We start from the raw sequence: 27,398 nt of genomic DNA, 5'->3' as shown, positions 1-27,398 counted from the left end.
TTGCTTTCAGTGAGTAAGTGTTCAAATCCTTTAATACTTCATTCCCATAAAAATATATTTACCAGGGGTTTTTGTGGCAGCAGTGAGGCTGTGTTTATTATTTTAGAAACACCACACGACTGGCTTTAGAGAAAAGACAAGGCAGGAGCACGGCGTGCTGCAAATCTATCAGAGAACAGCATGTTTTCCACCTGTTGAGGCAGCAACCACAGTAACAGATGCACATAATAATTACCTGTACCTCAAAGGCAGCACCAAGTCCTGCACCTTCTGCTCCCCACCTAGCAGACAGCTTGGTAACAGAATTACAAAAGAGGAGCATTGAGACAGAATACGTAGTGCTTTGTGAAGAATGAAAAAGCAGCTCTTATTAAAAAGAAACTGGAAGGTGGAAGATGAGAAGGAAAGATCTGAGGCACCATGATGCTAAAAGAAGAGTGGAGCTAAGGAACTCCAGGAGTGTATCTTCTTTTTAGCATGACAGGCAGGTTTCTGCTAATACCCTTTCCAAAGCTGCTTTCATTTGTACTCTCAATATCAGAGCTAATTTCTACTGACAAATAGGTGCCCCACACCCCTACTGGAGCCCACTGCTCCCCAGAGATGGATGGTTCTGCAGTGGCAAGAGGGGCACACAGGATAAGGGCCTTGAGATCTCAAGTGACACCATGAATGACCATGACAGTGTGCCAGTAGTGTGTTCCTGTTCCTCTCTTTGCTGCCTGGCACTGGGATTGTGCTGGAGCTACATTTGCCCTTTTGTCTGCAATTCCCCCAGAGCACCCGGTGTAAGTAGGGCAGGGGACAGTACAGGGAGAAATGACACATGGCAGGCAAAATATTTTGGTCTTTTCTGCTTAAGTGCTGAGGATTGTAAAGGTCTTTTTCTCCTGTTCCTCTGGCTACCAAAAGGAAAGTGGTGGCATTTGGCTGGGTGAGGAGGACTTGGCCTCTGGAGTGATTTGTACCATGGTAGCTCCTTGTTGCACAAAGGAACAGATCCTTCCTAGAAAGGATTTGTAGGGGAAATTATCTCAGGCCCCATTTAATCTTGACAGAAGAAGATGATGAGAGGACTGTGTGCTGAGTTGGAGTTTTCCTTTGAATTCCTATGGTGTTGAAGGCAGCACTATAAATAGCCACACTATCCTTTTTACCCTGGTACAATTCTATCTCCAGCTCCCCATACAGACAGCAAGTCTTCTGGTAGGTATTTAGCAGGAATTAATTTAACCCAGTCTTCTCCTGTACTCTTTTACTCCAATCATCACAATGGCTTCCACAGCCATACAAGCATATTTCCTCAATAAAAATATTCTGAGGAAGACTGCTGACATTAAAAATCCCATTTCTGTCTGAAAATTCGATCCTAGTTATAAATAATCCATAAATAGCCCAAACTATAAAGAGTTAGTATTAAAAAAAAAAAAAAATACACCTCCCCCCCAAACTCCTTGCTCTTTCATTTTGTTTCTCCCAGGTTTTGTTTTTAAACTGCACAGCATTTTATTCATAGTCTGTTTCACATTTTCTCCAGTGTAACTGGCTGGACAGTCTTTCTTTTCCTAGTATCGACTTGTGAACATCAGCTGAGAGGAAGGAAACCCACATCCAGTGTTTCATGGCTATAATCTTAAAGACAGATCCGTAAGAAATTTAAATACAAGCCAGACTGGTATTTAAATAAAATGGGCTTGGTTTTTTAGCATCCTTTTCAGCGAGAGATCCTCAGCCTGTAAGTCCAGCTGGAAAGCAAACTCGAATTTCGCAAATATCGGAGTTCCTGAGTGCAAGGGCACAGCCGCTGCTCTGGGCTGGCCCTGCCGGGGGCTGGCTCTGGGGGGCTCACACTGCTCGGTGCAGGTCTGACCGCACTGGGGTTGCTTTGTAAACAAGCTTAAAGGTACTTGCCTGGTAGTCGAAGCTCCCGCGCTGAGGTGTCTTGGATTACCTTTGTTTCAGTAATACCACTCACTCTCCTCCTAACGTGCCACCTGCACAACAACTTTCTAGCCTCTCCGGGTGTTCAGTTTATTCAAAGCCTATTTTTAATTCTGTTAATTGTAACCCGTATCCCGCTACCCGGTTTGGCCCCGCAGCAGCAGCGGGGTGAGGCAGCTGCTGGGGCAGAGCTGTGGAGGACGCCGGGCCCAGGCGGTGCCAGCGGCTCTGACCGGCCGGGGGCGCGGCCGGCGCCGGGACACGGGGCCTGAGGGCTGCCCCGCCAGCGGGGGGTGCCACGGCGGCTCCCTGCAGGGCAGCTGCTGCCCAGCCCAGCTGACAGCCGTGAGGGGAGGGCCGGCCTTAGCCCGTGTGGGGGGCACCCGGTCCGACCCTGCTGTGCCCCAGCCTGCCAGGCGGCGCGGCGAGACAGGGCGAGCGCCTTCCCGAGCACAGGCCCCACATCGTCTGCCCCGGGGCTTGACTCGAATTCGGAACAGAGCGGCCAAGGCGGGTCCGGGGCTCGGGGCCGGGTGGCAGCGCCCGGCACTCGGCGCGGCCCCGCCGGCGTCCGCCCGGGACCCTCCCGAGCGGCCCGGGGCGCCGCCCGCGCCGGACCGACCGCGCCACCTGGCGGCGGCAGCCGGAGCCGCGGGTGGGATGCGGGGTGGGATGCAGGATGGAATGGGATGTGATGTGGGATGCGGAGCGCACCTTTGGGAGGAAAACCGTGTGCAAGACATCGCAACCTGAGAAGTTGCACTCTCTGTGTTACTTTGCTTGATAAAATACTATTTGCAGTGTTTTTACCATCATAGGTAGCTCCAGGTTTCCAGTCGTACCAATCAGTGTTTTAAAAGCGCGGTAAGTTTGTATCCTTTGAAATATGTTTAATGTGCCCCTGTTCTAGTACCCCCACTGGCTCCTCAGCTCTGCCCTTTGCTCCAGCCCAAAAATGGCTGGTTGGTTCCTGCTTCCGAGAGGGAGAAGGATAAGAAAATGTGGTTCTGCTTGAGACTGGGGGTATCTTTACAGACAGATCCACTGGGGGGTTTCCCTGACTCATTCTGTAAGTTGGAATCACTTTGTTAGATTTAATTGGTAACGGAAATATGCATATTAAATTTTGGGTTGGGTCTGAAGCATACTTTTATTGGCTATTCCTACTTACTACTGAGGTTTTGTTGCCTTTGCACAGCAGCCCTAGAGCTCATGAGATTTCCTTATGCAGGGAACTAAAACAAAGTGTTCCAGTACTACTCTACTGCTGCTCAGTAATGTCCAACCTACAGGGTTAGTCCAAAGTAAAATCCTCTGAGACATCCTTGGTATGATGGTCAGAGTCTCAGTGCCAAATACTCTGCTTTGTGCTCTGTCTCCTACAGTCTGGCCCACAGAGCAGATGTAGGTGTCACCTAAGAGCATTATAAAAGGTGCTGAGTTGTCTGTCCTGAAGGCAGAAATTAACCTTGTAGACAATACTGGAAATGGCAAGAATGTTTTCCCTTGCTGCTGTGCTGTTTTTGAGTAGCCAGCTCACATAGTGGGGAGTATTCATGCCTCTGCATTCCTGAGTTTGGTACTAGGAATACAGACTGCCATCCCCAGCTGGCTTTGGAGCTGGCTTTGTGCTGCAAATGCTTGTCTGCTGGGAACCAAAAGCCAGATGTGCTTCACATAGTTTCCAGGCAGCACTGATCCATCAGATGACAGTAGCTATTGAGTGCTCTTATGGTGGCCCAGAGACACAAAGATGAAAGCCTGATGCCTGTCAACACCTCCCTTGCCATTCCTGTGTGTCTTCAGTTTTCACTTCAGTCCACCTCACAAAAGCAAATGCCACAGAATATGATGTTGCAATGTTAATAACCTTTTATTTTTGAGAAAGAAAATCCCAAGTTTTTAATTTTGAAGTGCCAGACAAATTTGAACTTTGTCAAATATTTTCCTGCACCAACCTTAGCTGGGAACCCAACTTCTTCTTTAGAAGCGTTTTCTGCAGCATTTACTGGATGATTTCTAGTATGGAAGATGAACAATATTTGAATGCCCTCTCAAGGAAAGGTACTTACATGGAGGAAAAAAAGCTCTGATGAACAGCCAAAAGGAAAAGCCTGTAAAGATACCTGGAATAATTTCTTAGAATGGCTTATGTTGTTTCCCAGCTGCTCTGCCTTTAAACAGCCTCTTACCCCAACTCAGGAGCTCCACCAATTGTAAAAGCAAGAACTAACCAGTGCCAGGTTCAAGTCTCAAAATACAAACCCTCTGAGATACAGGGAGTGAAGGGGTGGGGGGAAGGTTCATAAGAAAACTTCTAAGCATTACTGTAGCATAAATAATATGGCATCTTTCACCTCAAATAGCCTAACACTTCATAAACTGATATGAGCTCCACTAGTTGCTGAAACACAGCTATTTCTGAAGTGGAACCTGATCTCTTTCACTTTTTTTCTTTCTTTTTCTTTTTTTTTTTTCTTTTAAACTAGCAGACAGCAATGTTTTAAGGTGGAGAGTGGAGGATAGAGTATACAACCAATCGTAAATATAAATCTAGGAAGGCTTTGCAAAATGGAAAGATCAAGCAAAATCTACTTTTATTAATAACATGCGTCCTGGTGTCCCATAAACTTGTGTCCTGAATGTATAAATGCAGTTCATCTATACGAGATACAGGCAAATCAAACAAGATTTTGTCCTCTTTCTTTCAGCAATACTCTCTTACAGGCCTCTGATAGCAGATGCTCCACTTCTTTTCCTCTCTTCGTTCAGTTTAATGTCCAAGTCCCGGAGCTGGCTGAGGAACCCCGAATTTGGGCAGATGTTTCTGTGAGCACTCACTGTCTTCAGAGCATCCACAAGTGTCATGTTTTCATGGATCATTAAAAAGGCAAGCACTAAAGTTGCTGAGCGGCTCACTCCCATGGCACAGTGAACGAATACCTTACCTGCACAAACAAAAGGCACAGCAAGGTGAGTGTGCTTTACCATTTCTAAAGTGAAAAAGACAAAGGGAGGAGACAAAAAATTAGTAGAGACAAGTTAAGAAAGCACTGGTGACAATTAGTGGATCTTCCTGCTTTCAGGAAATTTACCTCTCAGGTAATCTCCTGCATCTAATTTAGGCCTAGATTGAAATAGTTGAAATTTTCTGTGGAAGGAGAAGCTTTCTGGGACTAAACTTGTTAGTATAGTTTTCTATGGGGGGAAAAAAAATTTGGCAGAAAAATTTGGCCCAGCCCTGACTGTGATCACTGGCAAGTCCCACAAACTCTGTGGGATAGTCTGCCTGTAAAAATGGAGTTGTAATTTGCTGTATCTCAGCAGCCCAGTGTGAGCTATAACTGAGGATTTAATAAAGCACTCCAGTGAAAGCAGCAGATCCTGCAGCCAGTCAGAGTCAGAGCAAACTCTGGAACAAATGGAAATTATGATAACTAGGCCCTAATCCAAACTCTGCTGACAAAAATTCAGCAGGCTGCAGGTCAGGCTCATAGTTTTTGACTTAGTTCATTAACTTCTGCTGCTTCTCTAGCTTAATAGACAGGCAGAATAAAGCTGCAATTCTGTGAAGTACTTGAGCGTGTGAAGCATTCGAGCCAGCTCCAAAGTGCCTCTGCTCCCACAGGGAGCAGGAGCAGCATACAGGGCAGGATCCCCAGCTGGAGCCCCTGCCAGTGTGTGATGGGTGGGAGGGATGTGTGGGAGCACACAGATCCCACTGATTCCTACAGGATGGGCTCATGGGGCAGCATCTGCAGTGCCATAAACTTTGTCCTTCCCTCTACACTCCAGTCCCAGAGCTTGCCCTTCTTTCCACCATGCTGGGCTGGGGGCAGGCAGTCTTCTGCAACTGCTGGGGACCTGGCACAGCCACCTTCCCTGCAGCACATGGCACAGGCACCCTTCTCCATCCTCTGCTCAGTGGTTCTGTATGTGCTCCCTTGAACCATATGCTGATTCTGAGCTCTGTTGGTGCCTGTTACTGAAATGAAAAGTCATTTGGCTTGCGTTGAAATTTCCCCTCAAAGCTTCTTCCCCTTTGCTTCTCTCTTACCTCCTGAAGAGTTTAAGGCCTTCCCTATGAAATTGGCAGCATCATAGAAGAAGACACTTAAATCGAAGGAAGGATCATCAAATGCTTCTATTCCATAGTACTCTATTTGCAGATCTGCATAATAGTTGGCTCCTGTGTTGATGCTATATGGTCCATCTGCTGCATTAAGGATATGAGTAATGTTGAGGCTTTGAAGTGTAGCTTTGCTCCTAGCAGCCCACCTGTTGAAAGACATGAAGGGCACATTGGCAACGCTCCTAACATTCTGCAAAAATAGCATGGTTTAAAGTTAGTGCCTGCTCCCACTACAGAAGGATGCAGGAACTGCATCCTGCTTACAGAGGAGCAAATTTCAAGTACACAGTGCTTTGCACATGAAAAATGTGATATGGAGGTGTGGAGAACAGCAGGAGCACAGACTTACCAGTGGGATACTGTCAGTTAAGCAAATGCCTCCCAGCAGATAATCCCTGGGAACACAGTTTACTGTATGAAGTGGTCAAGATTTTCCTTAAATATTTGTTTAGGAAATATTAGAGCTAATCTGTCATTGATAGGGTGCCTCGTCTCAAGAGTGAGAGTTCGCACAGATGCAGCAACACCTTGCTCCTGGTTTGGACATGAAGTGGATGCATTGTGTTCACCAGCTAGGTAAAACCCCCTTCCCAACATAAACTAGGACTATAGGCATTCTACAAAATTCTGAATCTTAACTGATATATTCATGAGGAGGAGGAGCTGGGAAAAATGAGCTAATCATCTAGATAATCTGCAATAATCCAATTGGAAGGAAATAGCAACAAATATTATGGGTCACAAGAATAAGGTATTTACATGAAAATTCATGTTTGATATTTTCAGCTTTATCATCTTTGAAAGAAAGTTTGGATTTGGAATGTCAAGATCACTATTGTACAATTCATTTGGGTCTTCCTCCTTCTGGGTTTAGTCTTGCTACCCCTATTTAAGTGTTAGGGCTATTGGCCTCTTGTCTGCTGTCTTAGAGCAGAGTTTCCAGGCCACATAATGCATCTCAGAATTGACATCAATTTGGCTCATCAGTAGATTATTTGAGGACTTAAATCTAAAATACCTGCTAAACCCTGCTAAATCTATGGTGGCTCAAAGAATATACAAAACCAAGTCAGACATGCTATGAGTAAGGCACCATTTTGTATGTCATGTGTTTCTTGACATCCAAGCTCTTTACATCATCAGTTTTGGAAGCCTGTATCACAAAAACATACCTGAAGACCCAAAAGCTGCTCCCCAGTAGCACCACACCCTTTCCTCCTCCTCCTCCCAGGGACTGATAACAGCTTAACAATAGGACCATATGTTCTTACGCATCTCCCAGGTAGATATTTGGCCAGACTTGGTCCACGTGATTATCAGAGCCTCCTCTGAGCCACAGGAGCTGCTGCAGATCTGATAGTGCCGGTGTTTCGTAGGACGTGTTGCTAGTCAGGGATGAAGGGTCTCTGGTGTGAAGCATCTTGCTGCTCCTTTGCATGCACTCAGGCTGGATCAGAGACAGCTTTTCTGAAATGAATTGAAAGGAAATTTTCATACAGAAATACTATTCCCTAGAAAGTAGACCTGTTCATTACCCTCCAAATAGGATTACATTATTAGAACTAGTGTGTGCAGCAGGGCCTGCAGGTGTTGCTAAAAGCATCGAGAGAGCAGGACTGGCTCAGGGGTAGGACTCTACAGACAGGTAATTTCTCCCCTGAGAAAGCAGCATAAGATAATGTGATTTAATTTCTTGTCAAGTAACGCTATTGGTAAAGAACATCTGCACCACCTGAATGCAGACTGGATGAACTTTGTAGACACAGGTAATATTTCTCTTTTTGTTGAAGTGCTACCAGAGTATTTGTGTACACATGATTCTGATTAGTCAAAACTGGAAGTTTGTGAATGCATCAATTAATTGACTTACAAAGTTTCTAGGGCCAAGGTGAAAATCTTAGGATGTGTAGGTGAGCACCATTTGTATGGTGTGTGTGTACACACATATAAACAGTGTGTACATACAATTTTATTTAAGTTGTAGTGATGCATTTAAACACACCTACACACATACGTACATGTATACATAGGAAAGGATTTTCACATGCATCTATAAACATATATATATTGTATATGTCTGTATGTACAGAAAGAGAAATTGAGAGGATTTGAACTAGTTTTTTCTCTCTCAATTGAATATCCCTGGACACTTAGCTATACTGGTATTCTTGTGCCTATCTGTCTCAATCTCTCCTCTGGGAGCTGTTCCACTTTGTATAAATAATGTGATAGCTACTTCCCTCCAGAGAGGGGCCATTTCTCTTGTCTGAGGGGCAGAGTACTTACCCAGGATGTGAGAAAAAAAGAGTATTTTTGAAATTATAGAGCTAAAAGTTCTGGCATTGTTGTCCTGTTGAGAATCCCATGTAGGGCTCCCTCACAAGTCTCTAAGGTCACAGACCTGTGAACCCTCACAAATCATGCTGTGGAATATGGGCAACCCTTTTGTAATGCTGTTTGCTGGTTTAGACCCAGCAAGCCCAGGTCAGATGGTTCAGCTGGAAGCAAAGCTCAGTCAAGAGCAAGATATCCAAGCAATCCCTTCTCTGAGACTTTAGGAACATTTCTCCTGCTTGGATCTCATTATCCTGAATTGCTGTTCTTGCCCCCTGAAACTATTCATGGGCTTTATTGGGTTGCTTGTTCTTAATAGAGTCATAATCAATGTGAAAGGCACACTAGAACTCTTCCCAAAGTAGGGTAAATGGTATTTATTCTGATATGGCATCAGCTTTCACTCTAATGCCTGAATGCCTAAATCTAAAGTTTGGGTTTATTTTCTCAGAAATTTTAGAAAACAAGCGCAGGTGGGGCCTTCAGAAGTCATCTGGTCTGTCCCCTGCCCCACAGCAGCAGGAGCCATATGGATGTTGCTCCTAAAACAACTTTGTCCATGTAATTTTTTACAGTGTAAGCTGATTTGAGGAATAAGCAGAAAACAAGGGAGAATATATTTTTGCTTACAGAAAAAGAAGTGGAGTTGATGTGAGGCATATTACTGAACATACACATATATTTCTGAGTCCTCAGTCTAAATTTGCTTCCTTTGCCCCTTCCTCCCTCCTCCTCCCCACAAATGTTAAGTGCAGTTATAGCTTTTTGTATGTTCCAATAAGAAAGAGGTCTCCCTAGGGTAACTACTTAATAAGCAAGGTATGAAAAGCACAATAAAAATGATGGGAGACATAGAAAAAAGAAGACTGGTTTTACTTTTAATGATGGAGGAAAAGAACTGCAGGGAAGTAGAGAGAAATATAGAGATGAAAGCTACGAATTTTTCAGGGCAGATAATATAAGATCAAGAGCTTTGTTAAAGGAGTATGTTGTGCAATCCTAGCCCAGATTAGCATGAAGAATAGCACAGAAACAGATAGTGTGCATTGCCCTACAAGTTTTACTGCCTTGTGAAAGTCATGCACTGTGCTCAAGAGCTACTGCCAGCATCTTTATGATGACCTGTTTGTACTTCACCGACACAGAACGTTAAGCTGAAGCAGTTAAAGAAAATCAAGAATAAGACAATACAGCTTCTACATCAGGAGATTCATAAGACCACAGCCTCATTTTCAAGGAGTGTAGCTGACTCTGAGTTGCTTCAACTGCTTAAGGGCAGAAGTTGTGGAGCAGATGGATACCAAACATTCACTTCTCCTAGACCCTGCTGCTTTAAACTTCCATTGTAGCCTCTCAGAGATGATAAGCAGAGAATTAGATTGTGTGGCCACTTGTTCAAGACCTGACTTTGAGGAGGTTCTCCCAAAATTGAGTCATTTTGGTGCCAGTGACACTTCACATGTGACTCTGGCCTTTGCAGCCAGGGAAATACTTTGCAAAAAGCTCCCTTTCATAGAGCAACCCTCTTTCCAAAAGGTGTGCCAACATTGTTTTATTCACACGCCTAATGTCAGACAAGTGAGCTCCTTGTGTCAACACAAGCACAGCTCCTCCCAAGAACACAGCTCCCGCCTGTGCTGCACTGCCTTGAAATTGGATTGCTCTGCAGGGCCTTCAGGGTAAGCCTGGAAATAGCTATAGCAGATGATTGGACTAATGAGGAAAGCAATATGAATTTTTAATTGAAGGCCAGGGACTTTGGTGAAGGTTTCCCCCCACCTTCTACTTTAAGATACTGCAGAGGTAGCAAAAGTGCTGCCACTGATTACATTTCTCTAAGCTTCTCCCTCCCTCTGGGTGGCTCCCAGAAGCTGCTCTAGTTGGAAACAGTCAGTGATAGCAGGAGGGCAGGAATCCCTGTACCTGAGGGAAAAATTTCTGTCTTACAAGGTCACTAACATTTTCTGCAGAGATCTAAACCATGCAAGTTGGATAGGATTACTTTTCTTTTAAATTGTAGCCATATCATTAGCTCCTTTCCTTTCCTTTCCTTTCCTTTCCTTTCCTTTCCTTTCCTTTCCTTTCCTTTCCTTTCCTTTCCTTTCCTTTCCTTTCCTTTCCTTTCCTTTCCTTTCCTTTCCTTTCCTTTCCTTTCCTTTCCTTTCCTTTCCTTTCCTTTCCTTTCCTTTCCTTTCCTTTCCTTTCCTTTCCTTTCCTTTCCTTTCCTTTCCTTTCCTTTCCTTTCCTTTCCTTTCCTTTCCTTTCCTCTCTTATAATTCTATCTTTCTTTCCTATTTTTTTCCACTTAAAAACAAAACAATGGAAACAAAAAAAAAAATCAACCTGTGGGAGACTTTTGAGGCTAGACAGAGATTTTAATGGCAATCCACAAAACACAAGGTAGCACACAAGCTTTAAAACGGTCTTGTCATTTTGCATCATTTCCCACCCAGCTGGAGCACTGGGGTAGAGCCCAAATGGCCAGGGCCAGCTTGGATCCCTGTCTGGCCTGTGGAGCCTGGGTTTCCCCAGTGGTCCAGGAGTTGCCCTGGAGGTCCAGGCTGGAGATGGCCGTGGGTGACACTGCCTGGCTGCAGGGAGCACCCAGGAAAGGCTGTGGGTCATCCATGCTGTTTGCATGAGGGACTCAGTCATGAACCTTGTCTACAACAACCTAGTGGAGCTTTGTATCTCCCCAGTATTGTCCAGATGCTTGAATACTACAGTCTGCAAAGTTTTTTGGTTTGTTGGTTTGGTTTATTTTTTTTTTCTTCTTTTCTCTATGGTCTAAATGATTGTCATTTTCTATCAAACATCTCTGGCAACCCCCCCCAAAAAAAAAAGAAAAAAAAAGAAAAGTAAAAACCCATACAAACCCCCCAGTGACTTGAATTGGCTAAAGCATTTAATAGATTTGTATTTCATTTGCATAATCTAGTGGGAAAAAACTCAGCAAAGTTTTGGGGGTAAAAACACAAACACTCCAATATTGTAGATATGAAATAGATAATTTTGTTAGTTCAAAAAAAATACCATTTCCATTTTTCTATTCAGTTACTTTGTTTTGCAATTTGTTCTCCTGCATTGCATAAAATATTTTAAAACATTAATACAAGATGAAATGGCTTGCTCCTGGTGGAGAAAAATGTGTTTTATTTTACTAACAATGAACACAGACTGAATAGCCACCTATCTGCCTAACCCAAATTTTCACTTCTGTGACAGGGCCTCCTGCCATTTTGCCATGGTTGTTCCCTTGTCTCCTCAGATGGAACTGAGTTGTAGAGAGATTAAATGAACATCTGGAGTCCCAAGAGGAGTCTGACAGGACATTAGTTGGACCCAAATCATCTTTCCTCCTTCCCTTTTGCTAGCACCTTCCTGGCTGGCACAGCTCTGCCTGTGGTTATGCTGATAGCCCAGATGGGGACAGGTGTCTTTCAGTAACAAGTTCTTACATGAGATTATTGAGAGCCTCAGGCACAGCAGAGCCTGTGGATACTACAATAGCACAAACACTACCTAACAATAATGTGATACAGAAAGCTCCTGCAGCCAAATATCCTAAATTCCCTGTATCAAAAACCTGACAAACTAAATGGTTCAAAATTCCAAAGCATGGGGTCAGAATATAATTCATGTGGAAGGGAAAAAAATTTAAAAACAGCCTCTTGATGCATCTGAAAATGCTGACTACTCTGTTTTTTCTTCTCTTTTCTCTCAGCAAGCATCTCTGCACTCGTCTTTTACACTCCTTGCTCTTTTCTCTCAGGTAGTGTGTGACACTATGGCTCTTTGTCCTCCTGATGGAAAATTCCAGATGGAAAGACGTGTGTTTCACAAGGAAATGATCATGTTAGTGGAATTAATCTTTTAGATACTGTAACGTGAAATATGATCTTCCTTTTTTTTAAGAAGACCCAGTATGTGTCTCTACACTTTGGTCAGACTCTGATGCTAAGAGAACCCAGGAGTCTCTTGAGGTAGAGCTGAAAGCTTTGTGTGCAGAAACAGGCACATTTAAAAGCAATAGCAAAGTTAAAACAGCCAGATGGGAACCTAGCAGGCAACCGAGAGGGGAACTCTCTGTTTTCCTTGCAAGCCTACAGGGGCTTGTTTGCAGGAATTAGAATCTCTCACCAGCAGTTCACTGCAGCTCTAATACCAAGTGGTATTGAAAATGAGAAGCAGGTTATGGCTGATGGTTTAAATGAGGTACCTATGGGAATTTAGAAATGAGATCCTGGACTTGTCTTGGTGTAGACTGTGCACATGGCAGAGCAATATTGCTTTCTTGGCTGACTGCATCATATATTATGGCCTTTTATTTTGCCCACAGTCAAACAGCAGGGAATAGTGGAAGTTCATTGCTCCAGCTCAATGCTCAAACTCTGATCTGCCTCACCAGAGGCAGTGCCCCTGAATAATGGAAAGCAGAATCGGTCCCTCAGCCTCTTTGCAGGTTCATATTCAACACAGCACTGTAAAAATGTTATTGACATTATTTTGGAGTTAAGAGAAAAGCAGAATGTACAATTAAAGGTCTGTTTGGTTCAGGTTTTAAGAGAATTTACTACCTGGGAAAGATGCCAGATTGAGAGCTCTGAAAACATCAGCCCGCCCTTTAACCGCAGTGTCAGGAAGGAGCAGGAGCAGCTCTCCAAGCCTCCTCTGTGGCTTCCCCCTCAGCCCAGCCCAGCTCAGATTGCAGATGCCCCTCACCCTACACTGGCAACCATGTTTTACAGGGTGGGAGAAAATCTGAGTCTTCACACCTCTTCACACTTGGTCTCCCTCCTGACATCTCCATTCACATCCGGCCTTGTACATTTATGATGGGGCCCTCTCACTTCTCTGAACTGAGCTGGAAGGTACCAACTTCTGCTTGCAAGGAGCCTGAGCTGGGCTGGAAAGCTAAAGACTCCTTCCTCTGTGAGCCCTCCTGTTCCTGTGTAGGGCCGCCCATGGTGCTGGAGCTGCCTCCACCTGAGGATGGCAGCAATGCACAAGGCCATTTCAGTAGAGGGAGCGATCACAGGGCAGGGCAGGTGTGAGGAGTCAGCCTCAGACAGGGTTTTGGTAGCCAGAAGAGCTCCTGGTGGTGAGGCAGGTCCCAGGTGAAGTGAGAAGACAAGGGGGTGCATGGCTAGACACAGGCATGCAGGTGGAGGTGGAGCCCAAGCATCCCAGCTCAGAGGGGCCCCTGAGTGAGGCAGAGTGCCCCAGTGAGGCCTCCCAGCAGCCCCATCCCAGGTCACACAGCCACTGTTGTCCTTGGACAAGGCAAGCCCCCGGCAGGGGCAGAGCTTGCTGAGCTCAGTGGGGTGAGCTTCATCTGTGCCTTGCTAGTTTTTGGGAAGAGGGTGCTATCTTACAGAAGCGCTCCTGGAGAGCATTTCCTCTTCTTTGCAATGTAATAGACCTGCACATATTTTCCCAAAACTTGTCATTCCAAGGGGGGAGAACCTTTGTGTTGCCCCCCTCCTGCCTCCCCCAACCCTCCTATCTGAGTCACGCAGCCTAGGAAGAAGCACTTGCCCACGCAAGTGGCAAAGGCTGCAGGAAAGGATGGCTTAAAAATGGAGGCACTGGTTGGAAAAATGGGGAGTCCTGCTGGCAGTGACAGGTCATGGCTGTGGCATGACGCCAGCTTTTACATCTGCAGCTTTCAGATTCAAAGGAGATAAAAAAAGAAGTATTACCTTAGCAGCTGGCATCTCTAAGCTATGGAATGAACCATCCCCAGCAAGACAGCGCTGCCCTCCACAGGCTCCTAGCACAATTTCCGACTGGCTGTGGATATCTTCGAGCCTAGGGTGATGCTTTCCCCTTTATTTCTCCTCTGGATCATTCCTATCCAGGGTACAGCTAGGAATTCAAGCCCCCCAAAACTTCTGATTATTTTGATGCATTTCAACTGTGCTAATGCTTCTCCCTGAATTAAAATTGTCTAGTCTTAGGTCCTGCTGCCAGCAGCCATAACTATGGCTGTAATCAGGGGAGCACACAATCACCATGCAGCTAACTGCTTCTAATAGTAGAAACTTCACTCTAATCTTACATAACACCAGTAATGGAGCAGAGAGGCTGTGGCTTCTGAGGAGCTTAGAAAGCTTTCTTGGGCAGCTCATGCCCTGAGGGCAGAGAAGCTGCAGCTGCAGTGAGAGCAAGAAAAACAAAATGACCTTGATATTGATAACAGTTCAGTGAGTGCTGCCACAGCCAGTGCTGTGCCAAGACTACATTGGTGTCACAGGCTGTCGATAGGTGTAAGTTATGGTCAGTTCTGATAAAAACGGTGTCAAAGAGGCCAGACTGAGAGAGGGATGTGGGGAAATAATGTCTTGCAAGCTTCAGAAAAGACAAACAAGGATGTTAATATATTGCTATTAAAAGGGGCTCCAAAGCACTTTCATTTCTGCAGGCAGTATGGATTTGTGTGACTGTGGATTAAAGGGTTTTTTGCCTTCTCCTTGATTTACTCCTCAAATGATTTTTATCTGACTGCTGTTGTCAATACAAAATTGACAACACTGTCAAGTTTGCAAGATTTCAGAATATTTGAAGGCATGAAAAAAGGATTTTGATATTCCTCAGTCGTTTGACAGGGGTAGCTTTGAGCTGTCTCTCCCTGCACTTTTAACATAAGCAGTGAAGTGCTCTCCTTACTTTGCCTTTCTTGTAAGGGTACATACAAAAAAGGCAGCTTTTTCTAAGGCTGACAAAGCTGTACAAATTCTTTGCTGTGAAATCCAGAGCAAACTTCAAAACTCTGCAGTAGAAGATCTATTTTGGCACTTGAGTTTTTCAAGCATATCATAGAGCTTTCCAGTGACATTCTCAGCTCTGTTGGGGCAGAGTGGAATGTTTTTTCTTTTATTTTTTTTTTCAGCTGCTGACTTTAAAATCATTATTTGATTTTGATTAAGTAATCTTTTAAGAAGAGTGATTGTATGTCACAAAGGAATTGACCACTGATGAGCACATGAGAATAACTAAAAGGAGATATAAAGACATAGAACTCAGGTTTCCTGTCTCTTGCAACTTTTGATTATGTATCTAATGAGCATTTGCTCCTAATTTCTTACCTTAAATTTGAAGGAATACAAGTGAGTGCTTTTTCTATTGCAACTCCCTGGTACCAGGGTGCCAGGTAAATCAGAGTGAAGTAGGAACTGCCTCATCAGGGACTGTGGGCAAAGCAAGTGCCTCTCCAGGCTGTGAGGGATGAGGGGTCAAGGGCAGTGGGGATGTGCGGCTGCTCCCTGGAACTCCCAGTCCCACGGTCACTGGGAAGGAATTTCCCTGCCTGGCCCTGCTGCAATATCTCTGTGAGAAGCAGGCAACATGGTGAGACTGAGGCTGTGCAAGCCTTGTGGTTGGTCAGGCAGGGCAGGAGCAAGGGTTGTTTTGTCCCAGCAAGTTTTTGGAGAGTGTTTTCACTTTATTGCTAGGTTTCACTATATTTAGCCAGGTTTTATGCTGTTGTTTTTCTGATTCTGTTCCATGCCCTTGGAGTGGACTGTAGGTGCATGGCAAGGCTGGTAGGTAGGGTGATGGAGGGGAGAAGAGCCTCCAGCAAAGCAGCAGCCTCAGGGCCCCCCAAGAGGGAGAGTTGAGCAGAGCTAGAAGGAAGGAGCGTGTCCTTGCTGGAGGTTGTGCCTGCTGCAGGTGGTTTACACAGACAGCTTGGGAACACACCGCAAACAGAACAGTCCATTTTCCCAGAGCAACCCTCCGTGCCTCCAGCACAGCCTTGGGAAGGCTGTCCTCTGCCTGAGAAAGTGGCTGCTAGCAGGAATGCGTTAAGGACTGCGACATTCTCAGGTACAATGGCAATGGGAGTCACCTGTGAGCTATAAATAGCACTAACATCCTTTCCCTCCAGTGCCTGGAATCCAAGCAGTCATTTTTGCGGGTGCTAGTGAAAATGAACAAAGCTTTGAAGAGCTTTTATTTACACTCTCTTTGCAGGCTGGAAATTTTTTTAGTAAGTAGTGACTAGTTTTTCTTACTGATTCTGAATTTTGCATTTATTTTAAGGGAAAATACTGGCGTTTTTTTCTTTTTGAATTTTTAAAAATTATCATATATAATTTTCATATCTTCACCTCATCTGTGTGGGAAGAGCTATTGTGGCAGGCAGGACAGTTGGGATCACAAGTATTCATTTTCAAAAATGCTCTGTGCAATAGCAGAAAAGGGGGAAAAACCTAGGAACCTAGATTGCATCTTATATAAATCTTACATGCATTTTTAACAAAATAATGAAAATGTTTGGTTTAGAATTAGGCAAATAATGCAGGATGTTTGGGCAGGTTTTGTGGTGTTTACATTGAGAGACCAGACAGCAACAGTGGTTGCAGTAAAAGGAAAAGCTTTACATGCCTGTCAGACAAGATGTTCCTACAGTTTGATAGGAAACAAAGATGGCTTTGTTAAGGAGCTATGAAAACCTGAGAACAACACTGCAAAAAGGAGCCTTTTCAAAATATTTAGGGTTCACTTGGTGAAGTCTTGTCATAACATGATTAAGTCTCACCTGTTATGCAACTCTCCTTTGCTCTTTATAGACAGCAGAAAACACAAAGGTCTACAAAACAAACACTTTGCTCTGGGATCACCAAAGAACCCCTGCTACTAGTGGAGCTGGAAAAATTACTCAAGCTTTTAAATATGCAAGAGGGGCTGTATTTTTTTGCAGTTATGCCAACTAATCTAATTCTAGATTATTATTATTATTATTCTCTTTTATTAACAACTCTTGTCTCAGGTCAGCGGGCAGCGCTGCGACTAGTGAAACGCTGTGATTTTTCCTGCTGCCACAAGATGGCAGGAAAAAACAATGTTGGAGAATTTAAAAATACACAGCGATGGGCATCGCAGAACGGAATACACTCCTGACCGGCATTTAAAGAGAGAACTTACAAGAAACTGCACTGGATGGAAGAAAAATGGGAAGTATACTTAATTAATTAGATTGGTATTGACCTGGGTGTACACCTCAAAAGATCTACACTGTATCCTTTCCTATGCAGGTTTTGTGTATAAGAAAAGCCTGTGACAGTGCTCATTTTTTCCTGTACACTGTGCAGTTTGGCCTGGTTTTGTTCTGCTGGCAAAATCTGTCATACAAACCAGTCCAAGATATAATGCACTCACCTAAAGTAAAAAGCAGGGTGATTATTTTAGTCTTTTATGCTGTCTTCTTCCAAATGTGTTATCTTCCCCATTCCCTGTTCCTCTAGCCATAGTAGAAAAAGAGCCCAGCTAGAGGACACTGCTGTGGCTTTTGGGAACAGTGGGAGACACGAGGGACAGCAGCTGGGCAGGAGGGCACACCTGGGTGCCAACAGGATGTGGCACTGGGTTGCTGGGCTGGGGACTGGGGTCAAACCAGTGGGGTCAAACCTCCTGCCTGTTCTCCTGGGAAAACTGGCCCCTCAATGCAATGGGTGCCACTGGAGCTGCTGGGGCTTTGGAAGGGGGCTGCAAGGGAGGAGTCTGTGCTGTTCATGCTCTCTCCCCAGCTGCTTTCACTTCAAATACTTTTCTTAAAGGAAATAAACCCTCTACAAGAACAGAAATTGGTTTGGAAAGTACAACCAGACTGGCTGGGAGTTTTGAGTTATAAAGAGGCATTCCTCCTCAGCAGCCAGTGTGGTGGCTCCCCTCCATTCTTCTAACAGATAAAAGAAAGCTGTGGAAAACTCACAAAGATCATTGTGCACCAGGAGCTCATTAACTGGAAGAAGTTAATTGTGAATGGTAGCACTGTGCAGACCCTGTGGGTCCCGGCCCTGGCCCTGGCCCTGCCACACCACTGCTCGCAGCATGGCCTGGCCTGGCGTGGCCTGGCCTGGCCTGGCCTGACCCGGCCTGGCCTCCCCTCACTGAGGCAGGGAGGACGTTCATCAGTGCCTTTGCAGTTTGTCTGGTGAGGGGACAAAGCTTATGGTCATGGCAGCTGTGCTGCCCTGTGGCAGTGGCCTCCCCAGAGCCTCCTTGAGCACCAGCCTGAGCCTCCTCACTACCCAGCCTTCCTCCTCACCTACCCAGCATGTTCCTCACCATCCAGCCTTCCTCCTCACCCATCCAGCCTGCTCCTCAGCTATCCATTCATCTCCCTTTCTCACCCAGCCTTCACTCCTCCTTTTCTTTTTTTCCCCCACAGCCTTCACCCCTCCTTGGATCTGATGGAGGCAAGGTGCTTGTTGGGTGTGTGAGGGCAATTAAGGACTTTTGTGCTAGGACCAGTTCTTCTTTTCAGTCTGTAGTAATTAAAAAAGGCTTAAGAAGTAGCCAATCTGTTGGAAGCCAAAAGCTGGAGGATACACAGCTGTCCTGTTTCTTAAGCAGGCTTTCTCTAGACTCTGCTCTGGCCTGATGGAGAATGAATAACTAGCCAGCCCTTCAGGTCCAACCTGCATTGACTCTTTTTCCACCTGTCTTATGAATGCTGTGTCCACACTACTCATTACTAAATACTGAATTCTATAACATGCGCACCAAACATCTAGAATCTGCCTCCCAGGCTGCCAATGCATTTGTCACCATGGACCAAGATTGATTTCACAGTGACAACATGGAGGAGAATGACAAGGCATCAAGAGTCAAGAAGCAAAAGCAAAATGCTTAAAGTAGCTTTCAACTGTTGAGATGGTGAGGGAAAAAGAACTGGTAATATGGGTGCCCATCACCTGGGCAGGAACACCCTTTTCCCATGATATGATGCTAAAACAGATCCTAGTGCCTTCACACCTTTCCAGATTCTGATCCTACTTGGGTTTTAAAGATATTCTTTCTTGTATTGCTTCTTTTTGTAAAATTACATTGGTCTCAGCTTGGTTCTGCAGTTAGCAGCTTCATTTTGTGAGGAAAACAAGTGATGGAAGGTCTGCAGCTGCTGACAATACCACAACAACACTGCCAGCATCCAGGAGCCTTCTTTCCCCTTTGGCTGCCCACCTCTGAGTTATGGAGTCCCACCTGCTATTTAAAGGTAGATCAAGCCTTCCTTGAAATAAATAGTTTAAACTGAGCACAAAATTACTTTGAATTTAGCTCATGCAGGACACACTACAACCTGGGTCCTTTTGCCAGGCTTTCAGCAACTGATCAACTAGGTCAGAACAGCTCCAGGATATGCTTAATCCTGCTCTGGATGTGAGGTGAGCAAGACTTTACAGATTGAGGTGTTAGTAGATATGTGTGTATGGGGAAAAAAACACTCTGTAGACAACTGCTCCCCTTCAGTGCTTGAAAGGAAAATTCTCCCCTTTCAGCACTAAAGCATTGACTGCAAGTGTCAGTTTGTTATCTTTTGTAAAGAAAGCAATACTGAGAAACAATTCACCACAAAGCAAAGGCTGTCCAGGAATTTGAAACCACTGGATAGAAGGGATTTTCTATTCTACTGGGTTAAGGGATTTTCTATTTTATTCTACCAGGTAAAAACTCTATCTGAGTTTTTAATTTTTGTTCTGTTGATCAGGGTGTGTATGCCTGAGAGAGAACAAACACATGTGCATGCCAGCTCCAAAGGGAGGAACCCCAAGCACAGGTGACATAATCTCACTCGTGGTGCTGGATCTGGTCTTGGGAGGGCTACACTGACCTCTGCTCTTCTCCTGCCACTTTTCACAATTGCCACAAGCAAGGGCTGAGACTGGATGGGTCAGTCTTAACCCAAAAGATCTAATCTGATTCAAAATGGAAGGGCCCATAGCTCCATGAGCTTAATTGGGCCTTTCTCTTTGTTTCTGAGACTGTCAGGCACAGGAAGGTGGCTGCTGACTGTTGGAACAGAAAAATGTGTCACAGAGCTGAGGTGCTTTTCTTATCCTGACTTACTCGATGTCTGTCCCACCTCCTTCTTCCATAAAGATGTCTGTCATGCCTGTCCCATTTTCTGCCTTTCTAGGGTCATATATAATAGTGATTACCAAGTAACTTCATCTCATCCCTCTATTAGCTTAACCATTCCCATGATGGATCACAGAATGGGTGACAACAGGCAAAATCTCTGTCATTAAAAACTCAAAGTCCCTCTGCTCTTAGAGGTGCTGGCATGGTGACAGAGCTCCCCTTGCACACAGGTAGCCTTGCCTTCTGCCTGGTTACATCTCCTCCAGGCAGGATGGTGCATCCTGACTTTACAGCTGCTCTGTGTGGCTGCACACGCTTTCACAGCGGGATCTATCAGCACCAACCACCCTCCTTGCAGGGATCTGAGAGTGCTGCCTTTTGGCATGGGAATGAGCCTGCTGTCCCCAGAGAACATAAAGACAAAATCCTGGCCAAAGAGGGAATCATGAGAACAGAGCTAAGGTTGTGACTTTGTAAATGTTTATCTTCAGTCTGTATTTGATGTCTGGGTAATAAGGTGACCAGTCTCTTACAGAAACGTGAGGCAGGTTAAACAACAGAGGGGCACACAGTGGTTTTCTTGAGCTGCAGCACAGAGCATGTGCAAGGCCTTACCATTCCCCACTTGCCACCTCTGTGGCTGATGGATGCTTTCATGCAGTGTCTCTTCCTAAGCCTTTCAGATCTGATCTGTAAGTATGGTTGATACAGCTGTGCTTCTTTTTTTCTAAAAACAATGGCTTTCCCTTTGTACTGTTTGCATTTTTTCATGCTGCTTTGGTTCACTCACCGTTTTCCTCAGTTTGGTCAAGAAACCGTCTGTGAAAACAAGAATGGAAAAAAAGAAAATTATCAAAAACAGATTTTTACACGGGGAAGAGATGTTTCAAAGTGAGTCTATCAGGTTATGCACTATTAAGTTTTGTTTCGTCGGGCCAGGGTTTTATGAGCCTTTAAAAGAAAACTTAATACACCCAAAGGATAGCTCAGCTATTACCTTTGGAGGCAAATAATGAGCAGGATGGCTTCTGCTGCAGTGTTGGAAACCAAACTGTTTAATAAAAGGAAAACAATAAACAGAAAATCCGATCCAGGTACAGAGGTCTGCTCCTGGTAAAACACCTTCACAAAAGCCTCGCAGTTTTTTTGTCTTCTCTTTTTCTACCTGATGGCCCAGGCGGGATCTTTTGGCTCTCATCCAATTAGGTGACCCTAAGGTTTTAGTGAAGTCTCTGGGGTCCTATAAGGTGGCTTTTCACCTGATCGTTGGGAGAAACTTCTGGGCTTTCTTCCTTTTTTGGGGGACAAAGGCTAGTTTGTCCCTCTCTCATTGGGGGCATCCCCCTACACTCCTTCAATGCACCTAAGTATTATTTCTGCCCTTGAAAATCTTTCACTTACAGTGCTTAGTTGGTCTGTGCAAATCCATTGCTTAAGAGGTAATTGGCCATTTTAGTAGAATAATCAGAAACAAAAACACTCCAGGCTGTTGTTCTAACCATTAAAAAAAAAAAAAAAGGAATTATGGAAAGAATATGTTTCAGGGTTCAGGGTATCATCCAGTCTGTCTTGAAACTGTGCAAATTCACTTGGTGAAAACAACAGCAGACACAATGAAATGAGTTGTACATGAAGAACTGAAATCTCAAATGTGATATTATGCAGAAAGTAAAGAGTCTGTACTAAATAAGTAACAGCTCAACGTGTTACCAAGGGTGCACTTTGATTTTGATGAATGTTAAAAGAACCTTTAGCCTTGAAAATAAAGAGGATAATTTCTCTCTAGGCAATGGCTGCTCATGAAAGCCATAAAATAAGAGCACTGGAGCCCTAATTTTATAGTGCTTTTTAAATGATTTTCAAATGGTCCAGCTGCTTTGTGCCACAATAGCACAAGGCAGAGATATTTACGCCGGCAATAACAAGCATGCATCAGCCTGCCCGGGCTGCTCGCCGCAGGCACTGCGGGAGGTGAAACACACGTGGAAAGATGATACTTGCCAATGTGGATTGATCACAAGCACACCATGGTCAGAGCAATCCTGGGAAGCCACTTTTTCCACCCAACAACGTGATTGTTTTCCTGGTCTGTGTGTTGCCTGTGAAGCAAGGATCTATGTGGCTGGCAGCGCTGGTTCTATTTTGACACTTGAGAGCCTGCCAGCAATGTGTGCCTCTTAGGCCATACTGTCCTTGGCAGACGTCTCTTTTTGGAACTAGGAGGGCAAACTCACCCCTGGGTTACACTGCTGGTTTGGGGTGGGAGTTTCCACAAGGAATAGTGTGGCCCCAGCTTTGGTGGTCTGATGCAGCACGGCATTACCCTCTCCAGAAATGCATGCATGTGGCAAGTGAACTCTGGGCAAATGCTATGGAATTCTGCTGAGATGCTGAATTGCCACCAGCAGCTTTCCCCGGGTATTTTACCTCTGCATGTTTAGGACTTCAGTCTAAATCTGCAATTTATTTTCCAAACAAATGCTCTAAGACGAGAACTACCCTAGGGTGGTCTAGCTTAGCTTGCCAGTTTGGGTAGTCATTTCAACAGTTCAAAAAAAGTTTCAATTTTTTTCATTACAGTCCCCTCTCCTTGGTGAGACATTGACATAAGACAGGGTACTGGGAGAAACCTGACTTCTGAACCAGCAAATTAGGCTTTAAAGAGCAGTTCCTTTATGAAATATTCCATTAAAAGTAAATAACTTATCCCTTTCCATGTTCACTAGTGCTACAGGCACAGCAATGTTCAAGTAATAAGAATTTTGGTGGGAACAGGAAATTTTGAGCACAAAAGAAATGTCTAATTTATGGCTGAAAATTTATTGTATTTGCAGTAATTCGCAGGTCCATAAAGCTGAGACAGACCTGGGCAGAGGGCATGGCAAGAAAAAGTTACCTCTGGAAAGTCCTCAGCCATTGAGCATCTATTGTCACCAGGGTGAGAAAACTGTCTCCCATCTGGGTAGGGGAGGGCTTGGGCAATATTTTCCTCTTTTCATTTGCTGATCCCAATCAGCAAAACAGCTTAGCATCTTTTTGTGTTCAGGGATATACTTAAAAGCTTTAATTTTAAACAGGGGCCTACTTTCTCTTGGAGTTGATTTTTAAGAGTTTTAATGAGCAGAATGGACAGCAAATTAGAAATATACCCCAGAGGAGTACCTAGCATATTTGCTGCCTTCATTTAACCAACTGATTGAGGAATGACAGGAGCATGCAAAATTCAGAAACATTCTATACACTAAACAGAGAAGAAAAATAGATTTGATGCCAAAGCTTTAGGTCATGTTCCTTTCATTTTTATCTCATATTCAGATTGTTTGTCTGACATTTCTCCTTGTCACTTTGTGTTCTTTTAATTTCATAGGAGTTTAGAGTTTATATAGGTGCATACTGTATCTCAGTTCAGTATGTAAATCCTTGATGAAATTGCTCATAACTGGGTAATTCTTTGGTTAGCATTGCCTAGAGGAAAGTGGCAGAATATTGTAAGGTAAACCAGCATAAAGGAAGCAGATCTGTTTTTTCTAAGAATACAGCAAATAAAGATTTTTCTTTTCAAAACAGAAAGGAATACATATAGTGCTGTTCCAGGCTGCATGGAATAGTGCTACAGTCACAGATTGCATAAGTTTGTGCTTCTGCCTCACTCGCATCTCATCTCATCTCTGAGAGATCCAATTTACAGCAGCTGAGATAAAGTAGCCTCCAGGGTATTACATACAGCCCTTTCATAAATCAAGAACTGCTTTTTGTTACTAGAGATCTGAGTCCAGAAACAGAGGAAAACACATGGCATGAGGCTTTGTAAATGGCCAACTGGCATGTCTCTGCAATAGCTCTTTGCAGCTTTTGGCTATTTCTCAAATGAGAAAGTAACTATTTTTAGGGGTTTTTTTGGTGTATTCTGACAAATCAGTACAGGAAAATACAATTAAAAAATGGTGATTTCTGACTGAGAGCTCAAAACTGTCTTCCCTTTTATAATTGCTTTCTTTTTTCTCTCCTGTGACAGAAGATACATTCCAATGATTACTAGTACACCATGTGTGATCCTTGCCACTGATGGGGATATGGTTTTGTTGGTCACTCCTAATCTCTCAGGATCCTGCTGTTTTCCCACGTGCCAATGAAGACAATGTCTGTAAGTGGATAATTAGGCTTACCTGAGTGGTTGAGTGACATTTAGTTAATGCTGCTAAAGTAATTTGTGATTGCTTAATGCGAGTGCTGTGTAAGAGCAGCAGTTTACCATTGGGACAGGGACTCACCATTTGCCCTTGTTAATGCACACACAATGTACAGAAATGTGCAACATGGTCAAAGTCGATTGTGTCCACTATGAAAGCTCATGATTACAAGTAGCTCAAGTTATCTTGTTGCCTTGTAATGTAATCCTGTCTCTAGTGCCCATCTGTCAGTGCCCACCACACTCTGAGACATTTTTCCCCTTTGAGAGGTGTAAGAAGAAGTAAGGTAGTAGAAGAATGGTAAAAGGTTGCAATTTCTGAATATACTCACATCTGGAAATGCAGAATTCCAAATTATTTAACTTCTGAAAAGAAATAACTTTAACAAGTTTTACTGACTTCAGTTGGCTACAGCCACATTGAGTACTGCTGGCCCAAACACCCCACAAAAATTCACCTCAGGAGGTAGCTCAGGTCCTTCTAGAACTGGATTTGAAATATGTATGTTGAACTCACTGAGGTTTTAGCATAGCTTGTAACTGTACAATGTTTCTTTGCTGAAGTGATATTAGACTTGCTGATCCGGTTAAACTCCAGTTAATAAACCTGCCTGCTTAAGATCAGCATGAAGTTTGACTTCTGCAGGATATGTGCCCTCAGCTGCTTATTATATGGAACTTTGGAAAACATTGTACCTTTAAACCCAAAGGGTCTTGGCCTTGGCCTTGCATATCAGCAATGGATGATAGCCAGACAAATATTTAATAATCAGTTTGTTGACAACTTCAAAGTCCTCCAGGATGAAAGCCATCATGTTAAGTCAGCCATCCCTACTTTATTTTATGATATATTTAACTTCTTTAAAGATGCTGAACATCAGATTTCTGATAAAGGCATACAGAAAAATATTTCTTATAAAATACAGCATTAATTCTAGATTGATCTTTGATTTCCAAGTAGCTGCTCAGAAACTGCATATATATGGTTCCAAAGAAACAAGAAGTGACAATATATGGTACTGTTCTGGGTTATTTTAGCTCTGGCACAAGTCCTGAGGCTGGCATGGGTTTGCTCAGTAACAGAAACATCCACTGTTTATTAACTTCACTGAGTACAGGGCTGGGCCCTAAAAGCACATACTCTCTCCATTCCCCATTTCTATCTTATTAAGAGCCCATGAACCTTTACTCTCAGGTGTTGTTCCTTATTGTCTTATTGTTGGCACAATAAAGAAAATTCCATCTATAGTACTTGATCAACTTCCAGTTTCACTCTTTGCAGTCTGTAACTCATATTTAAGTTGATATTAGTGATCAGCTGTTCCATGAAAAAAGAAACCTGTTTACATTTTCATTTGTTAGCTGAATGTTCTCAACTTTCATCTTTTCCTTACTACACATACACACTGTTGTGATCTATATATTTTTTTCATTTTATTCTCTGCCATTTCTTTCCCCCTACAAGACAGAATGTGATAGAAAGAAACATTCAAGAGTAGTTTGGAACATGTATATTCACAGGATTAAAAGGAGGTCTTGAAAATGCACGTAAAAGGCTGTCTAAAATCAAATGTTGCCGTTAAGAGAACACAATTCCAGTGATGTTTGTCTTAAATCTTTGCCTGTACTACCTGTCAGGCTCAATTTTACAAATCCTTATTTCTGCACATGGCTCTAGTAAGTAAAAGAGTTAATTTCCAAGTGTAGTTACAAGGTTTAACCAGAAAGTCAAGGGTCGGTTTCGCACTCTCCTGGCCAAGGCAGGAGTTCAGCGAAGCGCTGCACAACTTTGTGGCTTCTGCCTTAGCACAGGCTCCGGCCAGGGCCCCGTGCTGCTGGCTGTCCCCACCCGCAGGGCACAGGGCCACCTGCCGGCTGCCACGCTCCTGCCTGCAAGCGCAGGGACATCAGGAAGCAGGCAGCAATCTCTACAACCAAGTTTTGTAAATGCAGATTATTTCCCCAGCTCATTTTGGGTGTTGCTGTTTCATAGCTAAAATAATGGCCACTTCAGCTGTAATCAGTAGGCAATCAGTAGGGTTTTTAGTATCCCCTCTTTCTCTCCTGTAGGAATTATTGTAATTTCTAGGTATTTCAACAAGTTTGCAACCTGATGATGGTGAAAAAACCCTTGTTTTGGCATAACACTGGGCACTAGGCATGTTGAGTGAAGATGATTGCATGCTTTCTCTATGCTTCAGAGTGAAATACCCATCTGCACAGTTTTCAGAAATAGTGAAGTCTGCTGTCATTCAGAATATCTGTAGATTTGTCAAAATTTCAACTGCAAATCAAGTTGTCATATAAACAGCCAAAATCAGAATACTTTTTAATGTGAAAATTTCCATTCTAGTTAAAATTACACCAGAAAAGGTAAAAAACCAATTATTGTTCAGTCTTAAGGCTGCTCAGGATCATGAGCCTGTCTTGTGCTTTGTATGGTAAATGCTGTAGCATTTATAAAATCTGTATGCTGCACAATTATAAATTAATACAAAGCAATAAAAAGAGTCTAATTCTTTTTTAAATTGTTTTTCTGTGCAGTAGGTTCTTTCTTTAATGGATAGTCCTTATGTTTTCTTCTGTGCTAATCTTGTCTATTTTAAGGCAATGAAGTTTACAAATGCTAACTATATAAAGTTGGACAGCATATGTTAATGAGCACTGTATTCCCCAGCCCTTCAGAACAGCTCAGCCTCAAATAACACTTACATATTGCCTATGTAGAGATTAGGCCACTCTTCACCCACGTGATTTAATTCCACTTGCAGCTGTCCAAAATATCTGGCAGTTCGTGGGCAGAGGGAGTGCCAGGCTCAGAGCATTCCTGGGCTGACAGGGTCTGTCTTCAGGTGCTGAGCCCTTTGGAGGCCTGATGCAGAGTCAGGCAGAGGAGGGAGGGCCTGCTGGAAGCCGCTGCTGTGGGATGCACAG

At 43.8% G+C, this 27,398-nt stretch overlaps 2 protein-coding genes and 1 long non-coding RNA gene across 23 annotated transcripts in view; 1 reads left to right on the top strand and 2 right to left on the bottom strand.

Moving 5' to 3' along the window:
* The window catches only part of DUSP13B (dual specificity phosphatase 13B), a 39,513-nt gene extending 37,007 nt beyond the window's left edge, over positions 1-2,506 (bottom strand). For all 3 annotated transcript variants that reach the window (XM_064430469.1, XM_064430472.1, XM_064430471.1), the window contains exon 1: positions 1,912-2,506. The gene's annotated coding sequence lies outside the window, so the exon portion shown is untranslated. The remainder of the gene's footprint in view (positions 1-1,911) is intronic.
* Positions 2,507-4,521: 2,015 nt separating this feature from the next.
* On the bottom strand, positions 4,522-27,316 carry LOC135306452 (dual specificity protein phosphatase 13B-like). Of its 8 annotated transcripts, none has more exons than XM_064430416.1 (5): positions 27,177-27,316; positions 21,066-21,094; positions 7,345-7,540; positions 5,999-6,219; positions 4,522-4,889 (listed from the first exon to the last, which is right to left on the bottom strand). In XM_064430416.1, exons 3-5 carry the CDS (start codon positions 7,509-7,511, stop codon positions 4,663-4,665), a joined length of 615 nt encoding a protein of 204 aa, XP_064286486.1. In that variant the 5' UTR covers positions 7,512-7,540; positions 21,066-21,094; positions 27,177-27,316; the 3' UTR covers positions 4,522-4,662. The 8 variants fall into 8 exon arrangements, with proteins under 8 accessions (XP_064286486.1, XP_064286484.1, XP_064286487.1 ...); XM_064430414.1 differs by lacking the exons at positions 21,066-21,094; positions 27,177-27,316 and adding exons at positions 17,570-17,651; positions 18,123-18,261; XM_064430417.1 differs by lacking the exons at positions 21,066-21,094; positions 27,177-27,316 and adding an exon at positions 18,544-18,645.
* Positions 4,663-27,398, top strand: part of LOC135306453 (uncharacterized) — a 34,060-nt gene continuing 11,324 nt past the window's right edge. The window contains exons 1-6 of one of the 12 annotated variants that reach the window (XR_010367270.1): positions 4,663-4,914; positions 17,181-18,344; positions 19,251-20,967; positions 21,078-21,166; positions 23,110-23,213; positions 24,291-24,419. This is a non-coding gene — a long non-coding RNA (uncharacterized LOC135306453). Of the gene's footprint in view, positions 4,915-17,180; positions 18,345-18,804; positions 20,968-21,077; positions 21,167-23,109; positions 23,214-24,290; positions 24,420-27,398 lie in introns of those variants that run through there. The other 11 variants (XR_010367278.1, XR_010367275.1, XR_010367277.1 and 8 more) reach the window with 11 other exon arrangements.

Source organism: Passer domesticus, chromosome 8 (genome assembly GCF_036417665.1).
Source record: "Passer domesticus isolate bPasDom1 chromosome 8, bPasDom1.hap1, whole genome shotgun sequence".
NCBI classification, from domain to species: Eukaryota; Metazoa; Chordata; class Aves; order Passeriformes; family Passeridae; genus Passer; species Passer domesticus.
Note: the sequence above shows the minus strand (reverse complement) of the source record. Positions and strands in the feature narration are given on the sequence as shown.

Bases quoted from the DNA above. Each gene is read 5' to 3' on its own strand.
- LOC135306452 (XM_064430410.1), bottom strand. From the start codon at position 18,502: ATGGGTGAGGAGGAAGGCTGGATGGTGAGGAACATGCTGG. The intron at 7,541-18,462 runs GTAGGTGAGGAG...AATTCATTTCAG, and splicing joins GATGGTGAGGAACATGCTGG to AAAAGCTGTCTCTGATCCAG. The intron at 6,220-7,344 runs GTAAGAACATAT...GTCTTTCAACAG, and splicing joins AATATCTACCTGGGAGATGC to GTGGGCTGCTAGGAGCAAAG.